At 45.2% G+C, this 21,367-nt stretch overlaps 1 protein-coding gene and 1 long non-coding RNA gene across 4 annotated transcripts in view; one reads left to right on the top strand and one right to left on the bottom strand.

The window, feature by feature from the left end:
* The window catches only part of LOC311521547, a 35,984-nt gene extending 20,962 nt beyond the window's left edge, over positions 1 to 15,022 (top strand). Inside the window, exon 4 of the long non-coding RNA XR_014711909.1 lies at positions 14,322 to 15,022. This is a non-coding gene — a long non-coding RNA (uncharacterized lncRNA). The remainder of the gene's footprint in view (positions 1 to 14,321) is intronic.
* SUSD6 (sushi domain containing 6) overlaps positions 1 to 21,367 on the bottom strand; it is a 137,759-nt gene that overhangs the window by 11,587 nt on the left and 104,805 nt on the right. For all 3 annotated transcript variants that reach the window (XM_084629895.1, XM_084629896.1, XM_084629897.1), the window contains exon 3: positions 1,236 to 1,433. In XM_084629895.1, coding sequence (XP_084486021.1) covers positions 1,236 to 1,433 — 198 coding nt within the window. The remainder of the gene's footprint in view (positions 1 to 1,235; positions 1,434 to 21,367) is intronic.

The following is a 21,367-nucleotide window of genomic DNA, read 5'->3' as shown; positions in this document are numbered from 1 at the left end:
AAGGGTTTTCTTGCATGGACTGGGACTGGGGGAGGAAGTGGGATGGGAAAGAACAGAGGAATTTTTACAATCCCACACTGAACTCAGAGTGCTTTCAGGTTCTACCTGGTCGCAGGTGAATTCCACTTCCCCCTCCCCTGGCACAGATGCTCAGAGTAAGGGCTGTAAGAGTGGCCAGGAGAGAAAAGGGCATCTTTGGGAATAGTACAGTAGGTTCTAGTGGCCACAGAGCTCGGGTGAACTCCAAGAAGGGGTGCTTTTCTGTTTGCTTTCTGATTAAGTTAAGCCAGAAAGCAAGATGTGTTATAAACACTAATCCCGGAGGAAAAATTTGACTCCAATTGTTGCTGCTGAGTCATTCCACCAGTATATGGGCTCCTCCCTCCATCAGCTTTTACTGGGTATGTATGTTTTTTAAAACCAGAAATCCTTAAACATAGACAATAAAATTACAGCTGTATAACAAATATTTTTCTGCAGACTGCTTTACTTTCCTGTCATGGGAGAGGAATTCCTGTCCAGCTTGGAAAAGCCTCACATAACAAAAGCTGTCAATTTCCATTTGGAAAGAAAGAAAACAGAAATCAGCAGTAACATCCATCAGGCCAGGCCAAACAAACAGCACCATGGAGCTCTGCGCTGCAGCAGACTGCAAGCTCCAAAAGCAAATAAAGCAGCCCCTCCAAAAATGGGTGTTAGAAAGCACTGGTGAAGAAGAAAAAACAGAGACACAGCCACAGTCTGCAATATTGTTGTAGCCCTGTTGGTCCCCAGGATATTAGAGAGACAAGACGAGGTGGATGATGTATTGTCAGCTTGCCAGGAGCCAGAGGGGCAGCACTGAAAGTGCACACGATAGAGCAGCTTACTGCCCCCTTATCTCTAATACGGCAAGATGGAATCTATTGTCTCAGCAGGCTAATACAGGAGCCACCACTCAAACCATGACAGAGATCTGCATCCAGAAGCACATCTTCACAGGCCATGTTTCTCTGTTAAAGAACATGGGCTGGACTTTGAAAGGAGGAATGTAGGAGAGGTGTTGTGCTTTTACACTGTGAGCTGGGATTACCACTGATTTTGTTTGTACAGCACCTAGCACAACGGGCCCAATCTTGTTGTGTTCTTTAGGCACTACCTCAATACATGTATCAAATATTAAAATATATAATAAATAAGAGAAGACAGTCTAAAATGGAAGCTACCTTCCTTACTTGCTGTAATGCATTACTCACCTTGGCTTAGCCTACAGCTAATTTCCATGGCTGGATTCCATTCTCCATTCTTGCATGTCAAGTATTTGTAATCTCCCTTTAGCATGTAGCCTTCATCACATACATACTCTATGACGCTGTCAGATGTCAGAGGGTCACTGCAAGGAGTTGGATGGCATTTGTAGCCTCCATTCTCAGGCTCCGGCGGACGGGGGCAAACTGGAGGAAAAGGGGAAAGGAGAGAAACCATCATGAAGATGTTGTATAGAGGAAGACTCCAACTGTGCAAGTACCGACTTTGCAAAAATCAGCTGAAAATGTGGCGCATGTTCGTAGTTCCTCCTGCTGGCTTCTGAGAAGTCTTGTTTCTAGAAATGGGAAGAAACACCATAATACAGCAATGACGCTCCACTGCCTGGGTTTCACCCCTACTAAATCTAGTGCAGTTGTTGAATGCTAGGTTTTATTCCAATACTATAAGTTAGCCACCAAGTTAAGGAAGGGTCAAAAGAAACAGACTTAGAAAATAAGGTAAGTAGAGCATGTCTACGCAGCAAAAGACAAAAACCAAAACTACGGGTCAACTAACTTGGGCTCTGAGGGCTCTTGTTACAGGGCTAAAAATAAATGTAGATGTTCCCATGTAGGCTGGAGTCTGGTCTCTGAGACCCACTCCCTCCTTGCTGGGTTTCAAAGTCTTGGCTCCAGTCCAAGCAGGAACATCTACACTGAAATTTGGGTGCAGACATGCTGCCATGGGTTTTTTTCCCCTCTTTCTTTTCAGTGTAGACATACCCTAAGACACATCCATAGCAGTGCCACTTGTAAATTGCTTCAAGTGCAGACACCTCTCTAGGCAGGCCCATAAAGTCCTTAATCTTATGTCTCCCCACACGGTCACTTCATTATTGATTTTCTTCTTTTTCTAAGGTCCAGATGGCTTAGTCAGCCTGCACAACTTGATATGGAGAGATAACATGGTTTCCTCCCACTCAAATCAATTATAGAATCATAGGACTAGAAAGGACCTCAAAAGGTCATCTAGTCCAGTCTTCTGCACTCATGCCAGGACTAAGTATTAGACCATCCCTGACAGGCATTTGTCTAACCTACTCAACCTCCAATGATGGAGGTTCCAACAGCCTCCCTAGGCAATTTATTCCAGTGCTTAACCACCCTGACAGTTCGGAAGTTTTTCCTAATGTCCAACCATTGCTGCAATTTAAACTCATTGCTTCTTGTCCTATCCTCAAAGGTTAACTAGAACCAATTTTTCTCCCTCCTCTTTATAACAACCTTTTAAGTCCTTAACGACTGTTAATCAAGTCCTCTCTCGTCTTTTCTTCTCCAGACTAAACAAACCCAGTTTTATCAATCTTCTCATGTAAGTCATGTTTTCTAGACCTTTATTCATTTTTGTTGCTCTTCTCTGGACTCACTCTAATTTGTCCACATCTTTCCTGAAATGTGGCGGCCAGGACTGGACACAATACTCCAGTTGAGGCCTAATCAGTGCAGAATAGAGCAGAAGAATTACTTCTATCTTGCCTACAATACTCTTATGAATACATTCCAGAATGATGTTTTTTTCGCAACAGTGTTAACACTCTTCTCATTTAGCTTGTGATCCACTATGATTCAGATCCCTTTCTGCCATACTCCTTCCTAGGCAGTCATTTCCCATTTTCCTTCCTAAGTGGAGTATTCTGCATTTGTCCTTATTGAATTTCATCCTATTTACTTCAGAGCATTTCTTCAGTTTGTCCAGATCATTTTGAATTTTAGTCCTATCCTCCAAAGCACTTGCAACCCCTCTGCAAACTTTATAAGTGTACTCTCCATGCCATTATCTAAATCATTGAGGAAGATATTGAACAGAACCAGACCGGATCCCTGCAGGACCCCACTCATTATGCCCTTCCAGCATGACTGTGAACCACTGACAACTACTCTCTGGGAACAGTTTTCCAACCAGTTATTCATCCACCCTATAATAGCTCCATCTAGGTTGGATTTCCCTAGTTTATGAGAATGGCATGCGAGACAGTATCAAAAAGCCTTACTAAAATCAACATCATACCATATCTACCACTTCCCCCTCCACCAGGTTTGTTACCCTATCAAAAGAAAGCTATTTAGTTGGTTTGACAGATTTATTTTTGACAAATCCATGCTGTTACTTATCACTTTATCTTCTTGGTGTTTGCAAATTGATTGCTTAATTATTTGCTCCATTATCTTTCAGGTTACAGACCAGTCAGCATAACTTCAGCGCAATTTCCCGGGTTGTCCTTATTTCCCTTTTTAGAGATGGGTGCTATATTTGCCCTTTTCCGGTCTTCTGGAATCTCTCCCGTCTTCCATTAGTTTTAGAAAATAGTCACTAATAGCTCAGATATCTCCTCAGTCAGCTCCTTGAGTATTCTAGGATGCATTTCTTCAGGCCCTGGTGACTTAAAGGCATCTAATTTGATAAGAGCAATGCCCAGGTTGGGGACCTTTGCCTCAGATAAAACAGTTGTCTCATTTGAGGGAAAAAGCAGGCTCTAAGAGCTGAATCTAGAGAAGGGAGGAAGGCAGATGAAATAGCCTCAAAGCTAAACCCAGCTGGCAGAAAGAGTCTTATTTTGTGTTTGTTTTTGTACTGACTTTGGACCCTGCTCTGTGTGTGTGAGTGAGAGAGAGAGAGAGAGGTGTGAGAGTGTATTTTTGTAGTAACCTGGCCAACAGGCTCTGCTGGAAGCCATCAGAGCTGCCTGAAAACCTTATTGGGGAAAACTAAGGCCAAGCAGTTGAAGCATGGTGCCTCATAAGGAGGTGGGGCAGCAAACTGACAACATGGTAACTTGTCAATTTAGAAGGGGCAAATGCATTTCAAGGCCTCGTGGAAAACCGAAGACAGTTCTGCTACATTTCTGCCAGTATAATCAATAACCATGGACAGGGAAAAAAATAGAAAATGAGGAAATCGGAATGAAAACAGGATCTTTGCTGCTTACGATTTCATCTCCTCTGGCAGCTTACAGTTATTGCTGGCAGCATGCAGAATCTTTGATATGCTCTCCACTACCACCACTTATCAAATGAGGAACCCGTCCTATTCTGAAGGTGTTCCTCCTCCAATAATCTGGATAGCAAAAAAAATATCAAACTGAAGCGAATGTTCTTACATTACTCAAACACTGAATGCAGGGGAGAAGAGTCCATCACTTCTCCCTTTAAATCCAGATCAACATCTCAATCCTAGTGAGGAAGCTTGTTCATATTTAATAAAACACTTTGGGGCTTGAATAAATTCAGGTGCTTTACTTTTTACCACAGTGGGTTACCCACACCCTCTCTTGTAATCTCTGACATACACATATCTTCTGACACATGCAGAGGAGTGATGGTGCTACAGTTCCACCCATGATCCCAGGGTAACTGGATGGTATTACCTGAAATGATCACCAATGAAATAGTTAATCCTGACATACCGTATACACGCGTTCATAAGCCGAATACTTTTGGTAAAAAAGTGACGCATCAAAGAGCAGCGGTCAACTTATAAATGGGTCTACACCAAAATTTGATGATTTTAAACTCCATGACATCATTGAATTGAATATCTAATAGATTGTCATTTTGTTTACCTTGAGCATCTACAGGCACGGAGCCCCTCAGTTCCCTGTGGCTGCGGTTCGCCGTTCCCAACTAATGGGAGCTGCGGGAAGCGGTGTGCCACTTCCCGCAGCTCCCATTAGCTGGGAACGGAGACCCGCGGCCACTGGGAGCTGAGGGGCTCCGTGCCTGTGAACGCTCCAGGAAAACAAAACGTCCGACCCGCCAGCGGCTTAATCTGACGGGCCGGGAGCCAACATTTGCAACCCCCTGAAATTTAGGGTTGGCTTATGAAAGGGTCATACAGTTTTTACAATTTTTACCTATCCATCTGGGGGGGGTTGGCTTATAAATGAACGGGCTAATGAATGAGTATATACGGTAACTTGGAAAGTGACAGCTTACACTCCACAGTGAGATGAGGGAGGGCAGGTCATATCTCTTAGGACCAGATGCTTTGTACAGAGGACTGAAGGAGGAGGGGGGGAGTATGGGAAGAAGGAATCCTCCCTCCAGTCCAGTAATACAGTAGGCTATAGCTACAACCCTGAAATTTGGGAGCAGATGGCACAACACTTGTACACCCACTGCACAGGAGCTGTATAGAGTCACTTAGTAGCAGGCTAAACAGCCACTGCTCTGCACTGCCCTAGCCACACCAGACTCTTCTATGTGGAGTCCCTTCAAGCAGCCTGCCCCCTCCCCTGCACAGCACCATCACAGTGGTTCTGCTGAGTTTAGGGCCTGCTTCATCTGCAGGGGGAGGGGATTTAAGCATCTTGTCCACCAAGCTATTTCATCATGTCTGTCTGCATACTGAGGACTGCAGTGGGTCACATTCTAAGTATTTTCCCAGCAAAGTTCCTTCCCCCCCCCCACCTTTTTAAATGGAAGTTTAAACTGACAGATCCAGAAATCTGCTATTGGAACATACTGCTGAGAAGCAACCAGCTCAGTACAACCCCTGCTGACAGAAGTAAGGTATCGTTAAGCAGTTTTCATCTGGACTCTAGCCACTAAGGCAGGGGTGGGCAAACTACAGCCCACAGGATGGATTCAGCCCATGAGCTGCTTAAAGCTGGCCCACAAGTTCCTGCTAGGGAGTGGGGTCTGGGGCTTGCCCTGCTCCGGCACTCCAGCTGGGACGCAGGGTTGGGGGCCGCATGATATGGCACGGCCCTGCTCCAGACGGGGCGCAGGGTCGGGGGGACGCACCACGCGGCTCCCGGAAGCAGCCACATGGTCCTCATGCTCCAGCTCCTATGCGCTCCAATGACCCCCTCTGGTGCTCCAATGGGAGCTGCAGGGGCGGTGCCTGCAGATGGGGCAACGTGCAGAGCTGCCTGGCCGCACCTCCACGTAAGAGTCGAAGAGGGGACATGGCACTGCTTCTGGGAGCTGCTTGCGGTAAGCACCACTTGGAACCTGCACTCCTGAGCCTCTCCCCACACCCCCCCAACTCCGTGCCCCAGCCCTGATCCCCCTCCTGCTCTCCAAACCCCTTGATCCCAGCCTGGGGCACCCTCCGGCATCCCAAACCTCTCATCCCCAGCCCCACCACAGAGCCTGCCCCCCCAGCTGGAACTTACACCCCTTCCCGCACACCTGCCCCAACCCTGATCCCCCTCCCACTCTCCAAACCCTTCAATCTCAGGCAAGATCACCCTCCTACACCCCAAACTCCTCATCCCCAGCCCCACCCCAGAGCCCACACCCCCAACCAGAGCCCTCACCCCAACCCCAATTTTGTGAACACTTATGGCCCGCCATACAATTTCTATTCCCAGATGTGGCCCTCAGGCCAAAAAGTTTGCCCACTCCTGCACTAAGTGTACATCTCCATGGGAATTAAAAACCCTTGTTCGGCCAGCTTGGGTTGAAGGGCTGTAAAACTGCTTTGTAGACCTTTGGAACCCGAGCTCTAGGACGCCAAAGTCCAGCCTCCAAGCCCGAGCATCTACAGTGCAATTTTTAGCCTCAGAGCCTGAGCCCAGTGAGCCCAAGTCAGTTGACCCAGGCCAGCCACAGACATTCCAGGGGTCTTTTATTCCAATGTAGAGGTACCCTCGCTGCCTAAGAATGTTTCTTCTAGTCTCCATTCTTTTGCACTGTATTCATGCATGCCTTTTATATCAGAAGCCCTATTGGGCAGGGATGTACTTCTTTGTTTGGTGTGCTCTCTATTGTGAAGGGCTATACCATGTACACCAGCAATGCTATATAAATTATATACAAAAAGCTTTACTTTAAAAATGTTAGGTTACGCTCAAGCAGTTGAAAGCTTGCAAATACCAGAATTTAGGTTACCTAAGGAACCTTGTGTGTATGAATCAGAATGAAGAGAGTCCTCAATTACGTGATCACATGTTTTCCCTCCAGAAACCCTTGGTCTCATTCAGTGCAAAAGATGGATGATGCTCACAGAATGAAGCAGCTGAATATTGTTATCCTCATCATTCAGTGATCCCTGCCTTGTTTATTGCATACAATGCAATGATTACAGAATTAGTCATTTCCTCATTGACTTTTCTAGGGCGCTTATTGCCATGGGATCTGAGTGCCTCACAAATATTAATAATTCATCTCCACTGTGAGGGAAGAGTATTACCACCTGCATTTTATACCCCAGGAAACAGACACAAAGAGACATGCCTGAGGCCAAATGGTGACTCAGTAGCAGAGGCAGAATTAGAGCTAAGCACCTCCCAACCCCTTGCTCCTTCTTCCAGCCCACACAGCCTTAATGCTACAGGGGTTGAGCATGCACAGCTCCCAATGACTAATAGCAGCTGAGTGCTCAGTACCTCTGCAAACCAGGCACTGGGTGTCTCAAGAGGATACCCTGAAAATGAAGAACATGTGGCTATAAGCCAGACTTCGCATTTAATGACTTAGTATCTAAATTCTGGAATTTCCTAGCTTTTGACTGCTTGATTTTGCAACATAAATAACATTTGAGTTTTTTGTATGTAACTCATTCGGTCTTAAAAAAGGGGCAGGGGAATCTATTTTGTGCAACTGCAATACCATCCTCATCGTGCCTCAGGAGCAAGGTTTGAGCCCCGATCATTCAGCACCATAGCATGCCTTGAGCTACAGGACCATCCCAGCTTCTTCCCACTCCTTCCTTGAATATCTAGGGGACCTTCTTCCCTATGTGGTGCCACCAGAGGGGTGGGTTTCCAGGTGGGCCACTGGGGCTATGTGCTGAATCCAGAAGGAAGACTTGGTTGGGGGAAAGCCCAGCTTGTCTCTCTCTCCCCCTTTTCCTGGGAGGTATGTAGATGTAAGTGTATGGGTGTGTGAAATTCCTTGGAACCCTTCTTCATGTAGTGCCCCAGAGAGGGAAAATGGGCCACTGAGACTGTGTGCTGTGTCTGGAATACAGTGGTCAGGAAGAGTTTAGCCTAATTCTCTTTGCAGAGAGACATTCTCCGCTGCTGGGTTTAGTGCAGTGTGGGGGCCCAGCCTTACATTAGAACACTCACCTTCAACATGGCATGTTGCCCACATGTTCCCCACAAACACAAACTACAGAAGGGAAATGGTGATTTCCCAAAGTTATTTCTCTCCGTCAAACCTGAACAGAATTTCATCAGCCAAAGAAAAGGCCCTTCTCTGGCCCCCAGGCTTACTTCCTGCCAAATTTCAAAGGTCTGCTGCACACCAGCATCTCAAAGGTAACAGGAATTCTTTATAATGGAAAGTATTAAGCAACCTAAAACCAGGGGGAGCTGGTAGCCATCTCTACAAGATAAATGGCACACCCCCATTTTCACTGGCTTTTTTGTGTACCTGAAACCTTAACAGAATTCCTATGTACTTCTTGCCTCATCCCAGGCCATAATGGTTTAATTCTTGTTCATAGAAGTGTGAACAGTGGATGGAGCTCCCGTTGATGAGACACTTATGGCATTGTCCCAAGCAATGGAGGGAAATAAAATAACTCTAGGTAATCGTAATTTCAAGCTTTCCAAGGGGATATTACAGCCCTGGGTGAGTAAAAGCTGTTTGGAAAGCTATGCCTATCCCCTTGGCACAGCTTTCTTTTAAGATTCTCTTATTAGTGTAAGAATAGGGTTTGAACACAGCCTACTGGTGCGAGGGGCCAAGGTCCGATATTAGGTTTACACATCTCTTCAGAGAGGTTGTTCTCAGCCGGGAAGGGACAGAGGGGGAGAGAACAGGGAAGAATCACAAGGTGAGAAAGCCAAGCATTTGCGTATCATTGAAATCAGCCCAGCAGGAGAGAATTGCCATCTCCAGATCGAGGGGCAGGTTTAATCTATGTATCAGGATTTCTACAAGGGCAGTTCTAAATGTGTCAGGCATTGTTATTCATTGTCAATCAAAATGCAAGACAAGTAGGATGTTTGGTTTCACTTTGTAAAATAAAAAGTGACAGAAGTCTTTCTTTGCTTTATATCACATTTCTCCTTCTCAATAACCAATATACAATTCTCTGTGTATATATAAAGTCTGCTGCAGTTTCCACGATATGCATCTGATGAAGTGAGCTGTAGCTCACGAAAGCTTATGCTCTAATAAATTGGTTAGTCTCTAAGGTGCCACAAGTACTCCTTTTCTTTTTGCGAATACAGACTAACACGGCTGTTACTCTGAAACCTGTCAATGGGACACAGAAAACTGCTGCTAACCCCATGTTGTCAGTAGATGTTCTCAAGAGAACTCTGCTCTCCTTAGAAGGGAACTAACTACTTTCATGTCCAAGCTGTAATGTTCTTTGAATACATTTTTAATAGGACAAAAAAGAGCAGGAAATATTCTCCTATCATGTGGACAAGAAAAGCTACCACAAAATGACCCTCCTAGACCCCTACCCCAAGGAAGACTGCGATTGTCTTCTCCATTTACTTCTTTCCACCAAGCTCATAGGCAGACATCCTTCCAGCTAAGAGGGGCTAGATGTAGCTTCCTTTGGAGCTGATCAAAGATGTGTAAAGTAAGGTAGTGTGGTTACCAAAGTGTTATATAGGTGTTCCTTGGCCTTTGCTAGCCTGGGAATATGCTCAAGTTCTGAACTCTGATCAAAGATGGTGCTGTAAAGAGTTTCTGATGAGTTGTAAAACAGAAGCCCAGACCATGTGTGGTCATTAAGTATCCCATGGCACTTTCTGTTACGGTGGGATACCTACCTACTACAGCTGCCCTGTTCCACCCCACAGTGGCCCTCAGCAGTGGGTGAGGCAATTCTTCCTTTTTTTAGGAGCCCCTTCATGATGAAGCATGATTTATATGCTAAAGAAGAGATTATAGCTATGACTGGCAATTAGAGAATTTTGTAACTTTCTCAACTGGGTATTCAGTTTGGTTAGTGGACCTCGGAGTTGCCACTTAGTGAAGGAATAAAGCATTAAAAACTCAGTCACTCCTTATAGAAGTACGAAGCACACAGTTTCTCTTTATTTTGCTGTGAAATGTAGATCATCCCACGAAGTGGTAAAGTCATATTACAACAGAGACCATCAGAAACAAACCAAGAAACCCACACAAGCACACTAGATAGCAAAACAGACAGGTTTCAGAGTAGCAGCCATGTTAGTCTGTATCCGCAAAAAGAAAGGAAGACTTGTGGCACCTTAGAGACTAACAAATAATAAATTTGCCTCTGTTAGTCTCTATGGTGCCACAAGTACTCCTTTTCTTAAATCACAGACAGACTTCCACAGCAGAAGAATGACTCCCAAAAGATTGGATTCTCCAATGCCCTTAGATACCAAAGAACAAATGGAGAAAAGCACAGTCTCCTGCCACAATGTGGATTTACATATAGTATAGGTTTTAGGATCATAACCAAAAACTAATAGAGTACTTGAACCTGACAGAAATAACCTCCACAATTACACAACAGATAAGGAATCTGCTGTGGCAATGAAGGAGTGCAGCACAATTCACTTACATGCAGGATGAAAGAACAAACTAAACACTTAAATCCACATAACTAGATGAAGGCTAATATTAGCAGCTTGTCATAGGATTATAAAACCCATAGGCATTTATCTTCTTATTGCCCAGTAGTGACGCCATAAGTGATGCTAGAAAGGCACCTGGTCAAAGTCTTATGTTCCTTTCACAATGTGTATTAGGAAAATTTGTACGTGCTTAACCTAAAAGTTTCCTTTCCTCAGCTGGCCAGGTCCATAGATCCTACAGCGTGCTTGTTGCAGCAGAGGGTGTAGAATTCAATTCCATCAGTCGCTGGCTCAGAGATACAATTCTGCTGCCAGTTTAGCACTTTACACAGCTATGGTGAAAACTGTGTCCCCTTCTAACCGAATACATTCTTATGAGCAGTTTCAGAGTAGCAGCCGTGTTAGTCTGTATTCGCAAAAAGAAAAGGAGTACTAGGGGCACCTTAGAGACTAACCAATTAATTAATTGGCACCTCTTCCCCCTCCCCCGTGGACAGAAATTGGGGGAGCATGGGGCGGTGCTCCCCTCCCCCCACATACTGGATACATGCCAGAGGCAACACTGCCTTCCATCTGGTCCTGTTTCCCTCCCTGAGCACAGCTATGCAGGGCTGGCCTTGTGCCCCCCTGGGTCTGGGTCAGGCTGCCGGTTGCCCAGCCCTGCAAGATGGGGTCCAGCTATGGCTGCCCAGCAGTTCTGGCTGGCAGGGTCCAGTCCTGTGCTATGGGGTCCCTTTTCCAGCTGCCCAGCTCCACTCCTCACCCTGCTCTATGGAGGGGTCTGAGCGGGGGGGAGGGGTGCTGGGCATAGGGGATGGTGGAGGGGGTTGGGAGGGTGCTGTGGTTCTTAACCTGCAGCCCACATAACACAGGTAAACAGGTTGAGAACCACTGAGCTAAACCATTCAGAGCCCAAGCAGAGAGGCTTGACATGGTGCTGAAAATGGTGTCTGCAGCCGGCAGGGACCCCAGGGGATATGGCTCACACGAGCTGAATGGCAAAAAAAATTAGAATTCTGTACCTATGTATTTTACATAGGAGCTTTTCCCAGAAAGTAGAAATTCTAGGCTCTGGAAGATTTCCCAAAAGGTACCAGCCAGCTGGTTAGCAAGCGACTGATATATTTAGAGATGCTGCCCCTGGTTCAGCTGCTGGAAGAAGGTGCATGTGTCTTTTCTCTCTCCTCCAGAGTTCTGTCTACAAGGGGGGCAGGTCTCCACTCTTACACCCTTTCCCTTGCCTCCTGATTGTTTTGAGAGTATAGTTGAGAGCAGGTGAAAGAACAAGAGGACTTTGCTAGTTTACTCCTACTTCGGCTTCCTTTTAGGGTCCCTACTCCTTACTGAACATATTCCAGTGCCTGCCTCTGGTACCCAGAGATTTCCAAAGCAGAGAAGCATAAACTTCACATGATCATTTAACAGTGTCACTACTGCCCTTAGGGTTTTGAACAGCAGCAGGGAAAGGGACCAGAACATTGATTTCACTCTGTTCTGCTTGGCAAAGCTATGAGCAACAGCAAAAAAACACCAGACACGTCTCCCTGAGTCTGCAGTCAGACAACACTATTAATTTACATTTGATACCACATTTGAAAAGGTCTCATAAGGGCTAGATTTTTTTTTTAATTTTAAATTCTGCAGGAATTGATCACCTAGACCCCACATTCACAAGGGAAAGCTCCCCACTCAGCACTAAAATATGCTCTAGGCTCACAATAACAAGGGAACCTAAAGCACTGGTACAGAACGAATGAATGCAAATGCCATTTTCAGCACTGAAAGCTTTTATTAGATAACCCTTCCCAGCTGGCCGCCAGGAAATCCATTGTCTAGCCTAGCTCCTTTTCTCATGAGAAGGTCATGTGCCAAAAGGGTTTGGCTAGTCAGCTGTTACTGTCTTGGTAAAGATATCCACTCCAATTACTATCTCACTAGACCTTTGAAGGGCTCCTCTGGTCAAAGCCTTCTGCTATACCACTGACTGGAAACATGTCTGTGGGAAGGCCAGCACTGCACCTATCACCAATTCAGCCATCTGAAACAGTGATTACACAACACAAATTCCAAAGATATCGCAGTCAGGATTCTTTGCTTAAACAATACAGGGCCGTCCATAACCCACACATTTCCTTCCTTCCTCAGGCAACACTTGTGTTTGGTTACAAAATTCTTTCACAGAGAAGGAGATTATGAGCAAAGAGGACCAGACATCATCTGTCCTCGGTGAAACAATTGCGTGTCTCACGCCACACCTGCAACACACCCCCATCAACCCACAAAAAGCAAAGCAAAGCTGCCGCCTCAGGAATTCCTCCCTCAGGAAGCTATCTGACTGAGTGGGGAGATGTATCTGAAATCAACAGCCCTCTTTATGCCAGCTGTACCAAACTAATACACTCCCCATTTCCTCGCAGGAAACTATTCCCCATGCTTCTGGCTTGCAGGGAAATGGCACCAACCCACCTGACTCAGAAACCATAGACAAGGGATAGGGCTGGGGATGCAGGAATTGTTAGCCATAGAAATGGCCACCACAGCAGGTCACGCATAATTCCATGCCTGGTTTTTAGGGTTCCAATAGCTTGAAACTCCCAGCAATAGGGGTTTGCCGAGCTGTGCCCTTCTAGCTTTCTAATGTGGTGGCTTCTTACTACAGCTACAGGTTCTTCGAGATGTGTTCCCCTGTGGGTGCTCCACTCCAGGTGACTCTGCATCCCAGCGCCATTGATCAGAGATCTTCGGTAGCAGTGCCTGGTCGGGACGCACGCGCTCAGCTGCTGTCTTGCAGTCTCATTAGAGTCTGCCTGAGCGCACACGTCCTACGCCCCCCTCAGTTCCTTCTCTACCTTGGAGAAGTCAGACTATTACTCCAAAGCAGAGGGGAGGAGGGCGGGGAGTGGAGCACCCACGGCGGACACATCTCAAAGAGCCTCAGTTACTGCAAGGTGAGTAACGTTCTCTTCTTCTTCTTCTTCTTCTTCAAGTGCTGTCCCTGTGGGTGCTCCACTCCAGATGAATGTGGAGCAGTACCCAATATGGCTGGTGGGACTTTGGCGTTACGGCAGTGAGTACCATAGACAGTACTGTATGGCCCACTATGGTGTCTGCCATGGTATCCTGCGTGATAGCATTGCCTTCTACTTAGACAGGACTAAGCCATTTCATAAGTCCTTGTGATTATTTGTCTCCACTACTGAGAGATCAAAGGGTGCAGCCATTTCTAAACACAACTTTCCAAGCGGATCTCTTGGGGATACCTGATACATGACGAGTCCTGGTTCTGAGGCTCGTGCAATGGACACACTTAGCAGAGATGTGTGTCTCACTGAGACACTTCACACAACGTGAGTGTCCATCGGACCTTCGCATACAGTCCTGACAGGAATCACATTTCTTAAATCCTGAACCCCCTGGCATTATTGAACTTGGAGTGCCGGGGGAGACTGTCTCCGCGGGAGCTAAGCTTGAGGAAAAAAGTTTTTTTGTTGGTTTTCCCTTCTTTTAAACTAAGTAACTATCCTAAGGGAAGGGAAACAACTATTTCTATATTCTTTGTAATTGTTTCCCTTAGAGACCAGGGAAGAGGATCAGCACTGCCCGGAGTCCCGTCTTCAGCCAAGGATGGTTGAGAAGGAACAGAGGGGTGCACGAGACGCGAACGCTCAGGCAGACTCTAAACGAGACGGCGAGACAGCAGCTGAGCGCGTGCGTCCCGACCAGGCACTGCTACTGAAGATCTCCGATCAACAGCACTGGAACACACCATCACCTGGAGTGGAGCACCCACAGGGACAGCACTTGGAGAAGAACTACGATTGCTCATGTAGCGGTCCTATACTAACAAAGCGTCACTTAAGATGTCAGGCGTAAGAGCCAGACACCAACTACCTGACTTTTGGGTGGTGTACATGTTGGCACCCAACATTTTAAACACATTTTTGGCTGATGTCATTACAGCCCACCATGCAAAGGGTTCTCTGCCAGTAGTGACATTACAACACAGGTTTTATCCTCTTTTTCCAGAAGGGTTGGCTCTAGGGTGACCAGATGTCCCGATTTTATAGGGACAGTCCTGATTTTGGGGGCTTTTTCCTTATATAGGCACCTATTACCCCCCACCCCATCCTGATTTTTTACACTTGCTGTCTGGTTACCCTAGTTGGTTCTGACACATGTAATTCCACAAGGTGGTAAATTGTACTGTCCTGCAACCCTCAACACACATAGCTGTCTCCAATGAAATGCAGTCTCTGGTTAGAAAGAATAAAATATACTGTATATTCTTTCATTTCCCCTTCCGATACAATATGTTGCCTCCAACTTTGTTAACCTAGGTTATTTAAAAATAAATAGAAAGTTGGGAGCAGCATCTGAAATGTCTAAGAAGTTATTTAAACTGCATCAGCTACCTGCTGCTGCTGACTGACCATTTTGTTTCCAACAGCAGCAAGCTGCTTGAGCATGCTATGTAAATGCTTTTAGTTGAAGCCAGAGTCCACATGATAGCAGTGAAATCATCTGCAGTCCAGACCTTCCTCAGATTTATTACAGTAAGATTGTTTTGTGGTGTGGGAAGAGCCCCCTGGCCATCTTCTCTTCAGCAGTTCAGCTTTCTCTAGTACACGAGCAGATGGCTCATCTCCCAGAAGGGCAAGTCAAAGAGACAACTGCTACCACCAGTGCCAGTCCTCACAACAGGGGTTAAAGAACCTCTTTATATTTTATTTGCAAGAGGCAAATGACAAAAACAAAAGGACTCAAATGTGAACACGCAGAGTTCCAACATACTCAACCCATAAAACAGACGGGGCTTAAAAAAAATAATCCCAAAATGTAATCTCCTTTGGACTACAATGTATTGCATGGAAGACAAAGTCCAATGGAAACCAGCTCTCTGTCCTTATTTGAGCCAGTTTCTGCTCCTAGTGAAAATCAATGACAACTTAAATCAATAGCAGGAGGACTGGAAACTTTATTGGGAAATTACAGTTTCCCTACCAAGAAAACATTTTGAAGAGGAGGCTTAATTTTTCATGCACTAATGTGGCAAATGAGATGAAACCGAAGAAAGGAGATCTGTATATATAATCATATAGCAGTGTATTTATATAATTAGACACAAGTACTTACGCTGTGTACAGTAATGGACCCCCTCACAGACATTCCATGCATGCCAAAGAATTTTTAAAGAGACAAAAAAAAAGAAAAAGAAAAAGAAAAGACTAATTGCAGTCTTCCACCAATGCAGTCACCAGCTGGTGACTCAGTAGAAGCACAGAGTTAAATTAACTGAATTAACATGCTGCAACACTAGAAAAAAAAAACCACTATGCTTATTAACGCTCTGCCATGATTAGCCAACCATGGAGGAAGCCTGCTATTGCCACTATAATTATGGATATTGTCTTCTTTCCCATTTGAAGTTATTTTTTCCAGCGGTGTATTACTCTGCTGAAACAAAAACCATCGGCTTCAGCCAGTAGTACTGCCCCATGTTCCTGTTTCTAAAGCTGAATTTTATTTCCATCCCTAAGAAGTCAAAATGTTTTACAATCACATGCAGGTGGCTAGTTGTGCTTCTCGATTGCTACAACTTTATTTAAAATGAAGTTTTACAGACTATGGGGGAGACTTTTACAGAGACAAATGGCAGTTGGACACCTCGCTCACGGGACTGTCAATGGGAGTTACACGTGCCTTTGGGAATTCCTCCTCCCACTCCATCATGTGGAACGGGAAGGAATAATATACTGTAAAAACAAACAAACAAAGCTCCCAAACCACTCCTTTTGAGTAAAAGAAAAAAAATCTCACACAAACGAATACGCAGGAGTTTCCAGGCCTGACATAAGAGCCAGCCTGCGAAGGCAAGGTCTGTATGATGAGGGATCGTGTTATAATACAGCAGCGACCCAAGCAGTAACATAGTGCTGTTTGGTTTTGCCTCTAAAGTAGAGCAAACAATTTTATAATCAGGTTTCCAAACACTTTGCCATGCAAAGGCATGACCGGACCATGGTTCCTACATGGTCAGGATACTATAATGCTAACATGATTCCCCCCATAAAATCACAACTTGCTTGGGCTGACAGGCCTGAAGTCAAGCAACTGCCATGATTGTAAGACTAAGATTTCTGGGGCAGAGACTGCCTCTGTACGTGTTTGTATAGTTCTTAGAGCCCAAACCCTGATTGGGGCCTCTGGATACCATAGGAATATAAATAATAAAACAAAAAATGGGAGGTCTTTCAACAGAGATGAGCTGATAATCCTCGCCGTTTCACAGGCAGTTTTCAGTCACGTTAATGGCTGGCAAAGGGCTTAGATATCTTTGGAGGAAAGGTACTATCATGTGCAAAGATATGAAAGCCAGTGCACTAACCATGTGACATGCTCTGGCTCTGTGAACAAGGCAGGCTGACTGGCCTAGTCAGCAGCACCAGGACAGCATAAGAGATGGGTGGGCACCACTGCTACAAAACTGCCAACTTCAGTTTAATCACAAGAACCTGCTTTGGTCAAATGTGCATAGCCAGCCCTTATAAATGGGCAGTCCCTACACAGTCTTCAAACAGCACACAAACCCAGAAAGTCTGCCCATCCCCTGGGAAGGTGGTGGGTTTAGCTTCATGGGCAAGTTTTGACAATTTCCTTTCCTAGACACCTAGCTCTTACATATAGCAAAGGAAGCTCACAAGCTATTACTACTCATTCTAGTCTAGAAGACACTACTGAAAGCAAGGTGGTGCTTTAGACACTAACAATCTGCTACACTAGAAAATGACCTGTAGGCAACAAGTCACTTAACTCCTTGCCCAGCAGATATTGTAAATAGTTTAGCTGCTAGAGCGGACCACACAGTCACAAAAGGCATGACTACGGCCTGGGGTAACTTTGCCTCTGAATCACCATTACAAGAAGTGTGCCGAACTGTTTTGTGCTCTCTGCATTAGCAATGTCATGTTTGTCAGCACCATCTGACCAGCGATAAGATGGAACACACTGCTGCTGTCATGAACAGCAGGTAATTTTTTTGAGCACAGATTAATTGGGAACTCCTAGGACCTAAAGTGTGGGGGTAATTCTGTGGGGAATTCTTGAGCAGGGCACTTGCCCTTCAACAAAGTCCTGTGTCCTCCTCCCCCTACAGATTTTGAACTTCAACACCATATCTTCCTAGTGGCTCCCCCCACCCCCCGGTGAAGAATCCCCTGCAAAACTAATTCAGAGATTACTGGCATGTTAGCTACATCATTCCCTTAATCTTTTTCCAGACTGATGTTCAGTCCGCGTATAGTAACAACATAGTGTTCCCTTTTTTAAAGCGGCGTATCCTCAGGGCCTAACATCGTGGACAAGGGGGCCCTGATCGGAGGCAGATAGATGCTTGTTCAAGACAAATATGCAGAAACAATAATGAATGCTGACGATCTAGCAATGAAGAAAGATCGGGTGTTTTATATCAGTCGGCAGATTTTGATACTGCTGACCATTAGGTTGAGCTGATTAGTCCAAATCCCGGCTGAAATAAGTGCTACTGTTCCACTGGTTCTGGTCTCTGCTTAAGGAAGCTCCAGAAACTGGTGTGGGGGCAATTGCACTTCTGCAGGATACGGTGTTCCACGGGGTTCTGATCTGTAAGCACTCCTGCTCAACTGGAGGCCATAACCTGGATGACAAGAAGCCATCTTTTCTGCTGTAACAGACACCCCACTCAGTACAGGTAAAAGTAGTAAGGTTGGCCAACTGAAGGAAAGCATCTTCAGAGGATGGTGCGGCAACCCCGGCCTCCACCATTGACTGAAGGACGTCTGGCTGCTCATGATTTTCAGAGGTCTAAAAGGGACCACCCTACACAACATTTATGTTGAGTATGGTGGTCATGACCATTACTCTCTAGTGCAGACCTCACCACAAATTGTTCTGGGGTTTGTGAACTCCAGAGCTCTACCATGGTGCTGTGAAGCTCACTCAAGCTTTGGCTGGTGCAGGACATCTGCCTGGTAACATTAAAAGCAGTGTGAATATTATACTAGTTGGACAATTACAACATCTCTTCACTGCCGAGTGTAATTCAAGCCATTGCCATTGAACCATAAAGCACATGACCTTAGTCCTTGCTATACGAGAGTCTACCTCACTCGTCAGTTCTAATCCCAGCTCTACCTCTGATTTGCTATGTGACCCTGTACAAGTTACTTAACATCTCTAGGTCTTTGTTGCCGCACCTATACAAGGAAGGTGATACCTATCTCACAGGGAGGTTGTGTCAATTAATTAACATATGTAGGGTATTAAGTATTTTAGAGCATCAGAGTTGAGAGAGAAACCAAATGAACCCTTCATACTTGTGCACGAGAAGACTCTTACCAGCCAAGTAACTTTAAGACCTATCATAGAATTCTCATTTACTAATAGCCTTTTGGAGGGAGTTTGAGCCAATTCATTTTTTCATCCCTTCTGCAACAGCAGCTGTTGGCTATGCTGACTCAGCCTACATGAAAAGTACTAATCTGGAAATTGTCTGGACCAGTTGTAGCAATGGCATTTACAGTACAGAGTTCGCAGTCTGCTCAAGTGTCTATTTTCCATCTACCCTGAAATGCCACCCGGAGAAGTCAAAGCCCCTGATTATAGAAATTTCTTTCTGCAGCTGGTTTAATGACAGCTTCCACGGGAGGAGTCGAACAGAGCAATGCCAGCAATACTTACCAGCAGTGGGGAAACCTTATTCATTGACAGGTTTCAGAGTAGCAGCTGTGTTAGTCTGTATCCGCAAAAAGAAAGAAAAGGAGTACCTGTGGTACCTTAGACTAACAAAATTTATTTGAGCATAAACTTTCGTGAGCTACAGCTCACTTCATCGGATGCATCACATGCATCTGATGAAGTGAGCTGTAGCTCACAAAAGCTTATGCTCATATAAATTTGTTAGTCTCTAAGGTGCCAGAAGTACTCCTTTTCTGATTCATTGAGACAGTCTACTTATACCCTGACCTTGTCTTAGCTCGGAGTAATTGCAAGACTGACATCTTAACAGCTGGGTAGATTTCTCTCCTTTATTTATTTAAAAAAAACTTGGAAAGGGACTTGTCCATTCAAATGTTCAACCATTTACCACCAGCAGGACTAGTAACTCCTTAAAACCCACTGGAACATTTGCTTTTAGCAAACAAATTCAGACCTTTTGGAACCAAAGTTTGGTATAGCCATTCACTCCTGTGCCCTCTTCCCAAAGGGTTTCAGAGTCCCCCACACCATTCAAACCACTTTATGCAGTCTGGCACAGAATCTGCATTCAGTCCGGTCACTTCATCAGAAAGAGTTCAGGGGACACTGCCAAGTCCAGAGACCTAAGTATTCTCAGTAACAGGGATGAGCCTGTGAATCTGCTCCCAGAAGAGATCAGGCTGAGAGTGACTCACTCTTGCTATCTTCAGGTTATGTTGCAAGATGTGGCTCTTTGGACAGGCATTTTCCTAACAAAAGGGCAAGGTGATGCTGAATTCACTTGAAGTTTGCCTCTCACATCAGAGGCTGTTAAGGACAAAGAGTGGTCGGAGAATTATGCTCTTCCCAGCAGGGATGTTTCTTCGGCTATGTCTACACTTGCAGAGTTTTTGCGCTGTCAGTTTCACTTGAGCTTCCAAAGCTATAAAATAAACTGCAGGATAAGTGTTCAGGTCTGGTTCCTGAGGCTCAGCGAGGAGGGAGGGTCTCGGAACCCAGGTTCCATCAAAGCCTGAATGTCTACACCACTATGTTTAGCCCTGCAAGCCCAAGTAAATTGACCCAGGCTCAGACTTGGGTTTTTAATCACAGTGTAGACATACCCAAAGAACATCCCACTAAGGTAACCAATTGGTGGAGTAAGAGAAAACCTTTTGTAGTGATAATCAAGGTGGGCCGTTTCCAGCAGTTAACAGGAACATCCGAGGAGCAGTCGGGGGGGAGGGGAGGAATAAACATGGGGAAATAGTTTTACTTTGTGTAATGACATCCACTTCCAGTCTCTATTCAAGCCTAAGTTAATTGTATCCAGTTTGCAAATTAATTCCAATTCAGCAGTCTCTCGTTGGAGTCTGTTTTTGAAGTTTTTGTTGTAATATTGTGACCCTTAGGTCTGAAATTGAGTGACCAGAGAGACTGAAGTGTTCTCCGACTGGTTTATGAATGTTATAATTCTTGACATCTGATTTGTGTCCATTTATTCTTTTACGTACAGACTGTCCAGTTTGACCAATGTACATGGCAGAGGGGCATTGCTGGCACATGATGGCATATATCACATTGGTGGATGTGCAGGTGAACGAGCCTCTGATAGTGTGGCTGATGTTATTAGGCCCTGTGATGGTGTTGCAAACTATGGACCACCTTGCAAATTGTGCCCACTTCAATCGTTTCCTGGTGGCATCTCAGACTTTCACCAAGCCACTTCTGAAGCTGTTCACTGGCTCACTCATCTGGACTTGGTTATCTAAACACTGATAATAGCCTCCCTTGCCATATAAAAGGAGGAGGATATGAGGTCACTTTGGGATCCAAAAAGATACAGTGTTCATTGTGCTGGGTCATGGACTCATTAACGATCTGTGAATTTATTAGCTTGTTGGCACA

The sequence above is a fragment of the Lepidochelys olivacea genome (assembly GCF_965140295.1).
Source record: "Lepidochelys olivacea isolate rLepOli2 genome assembly, chromosome: 6".
Taxonomy (NCBI): Eukaryota; Metazoa; Chordata; order Testudines; family Cheloniidae; genus Lepidochelys; species Lepidochelys olivacea.
The sequence above is the reverse complement of the archived record's forward strand: the minus strand, read 5'-3'. Positions and strand labels throughout refer to the sequence as shown.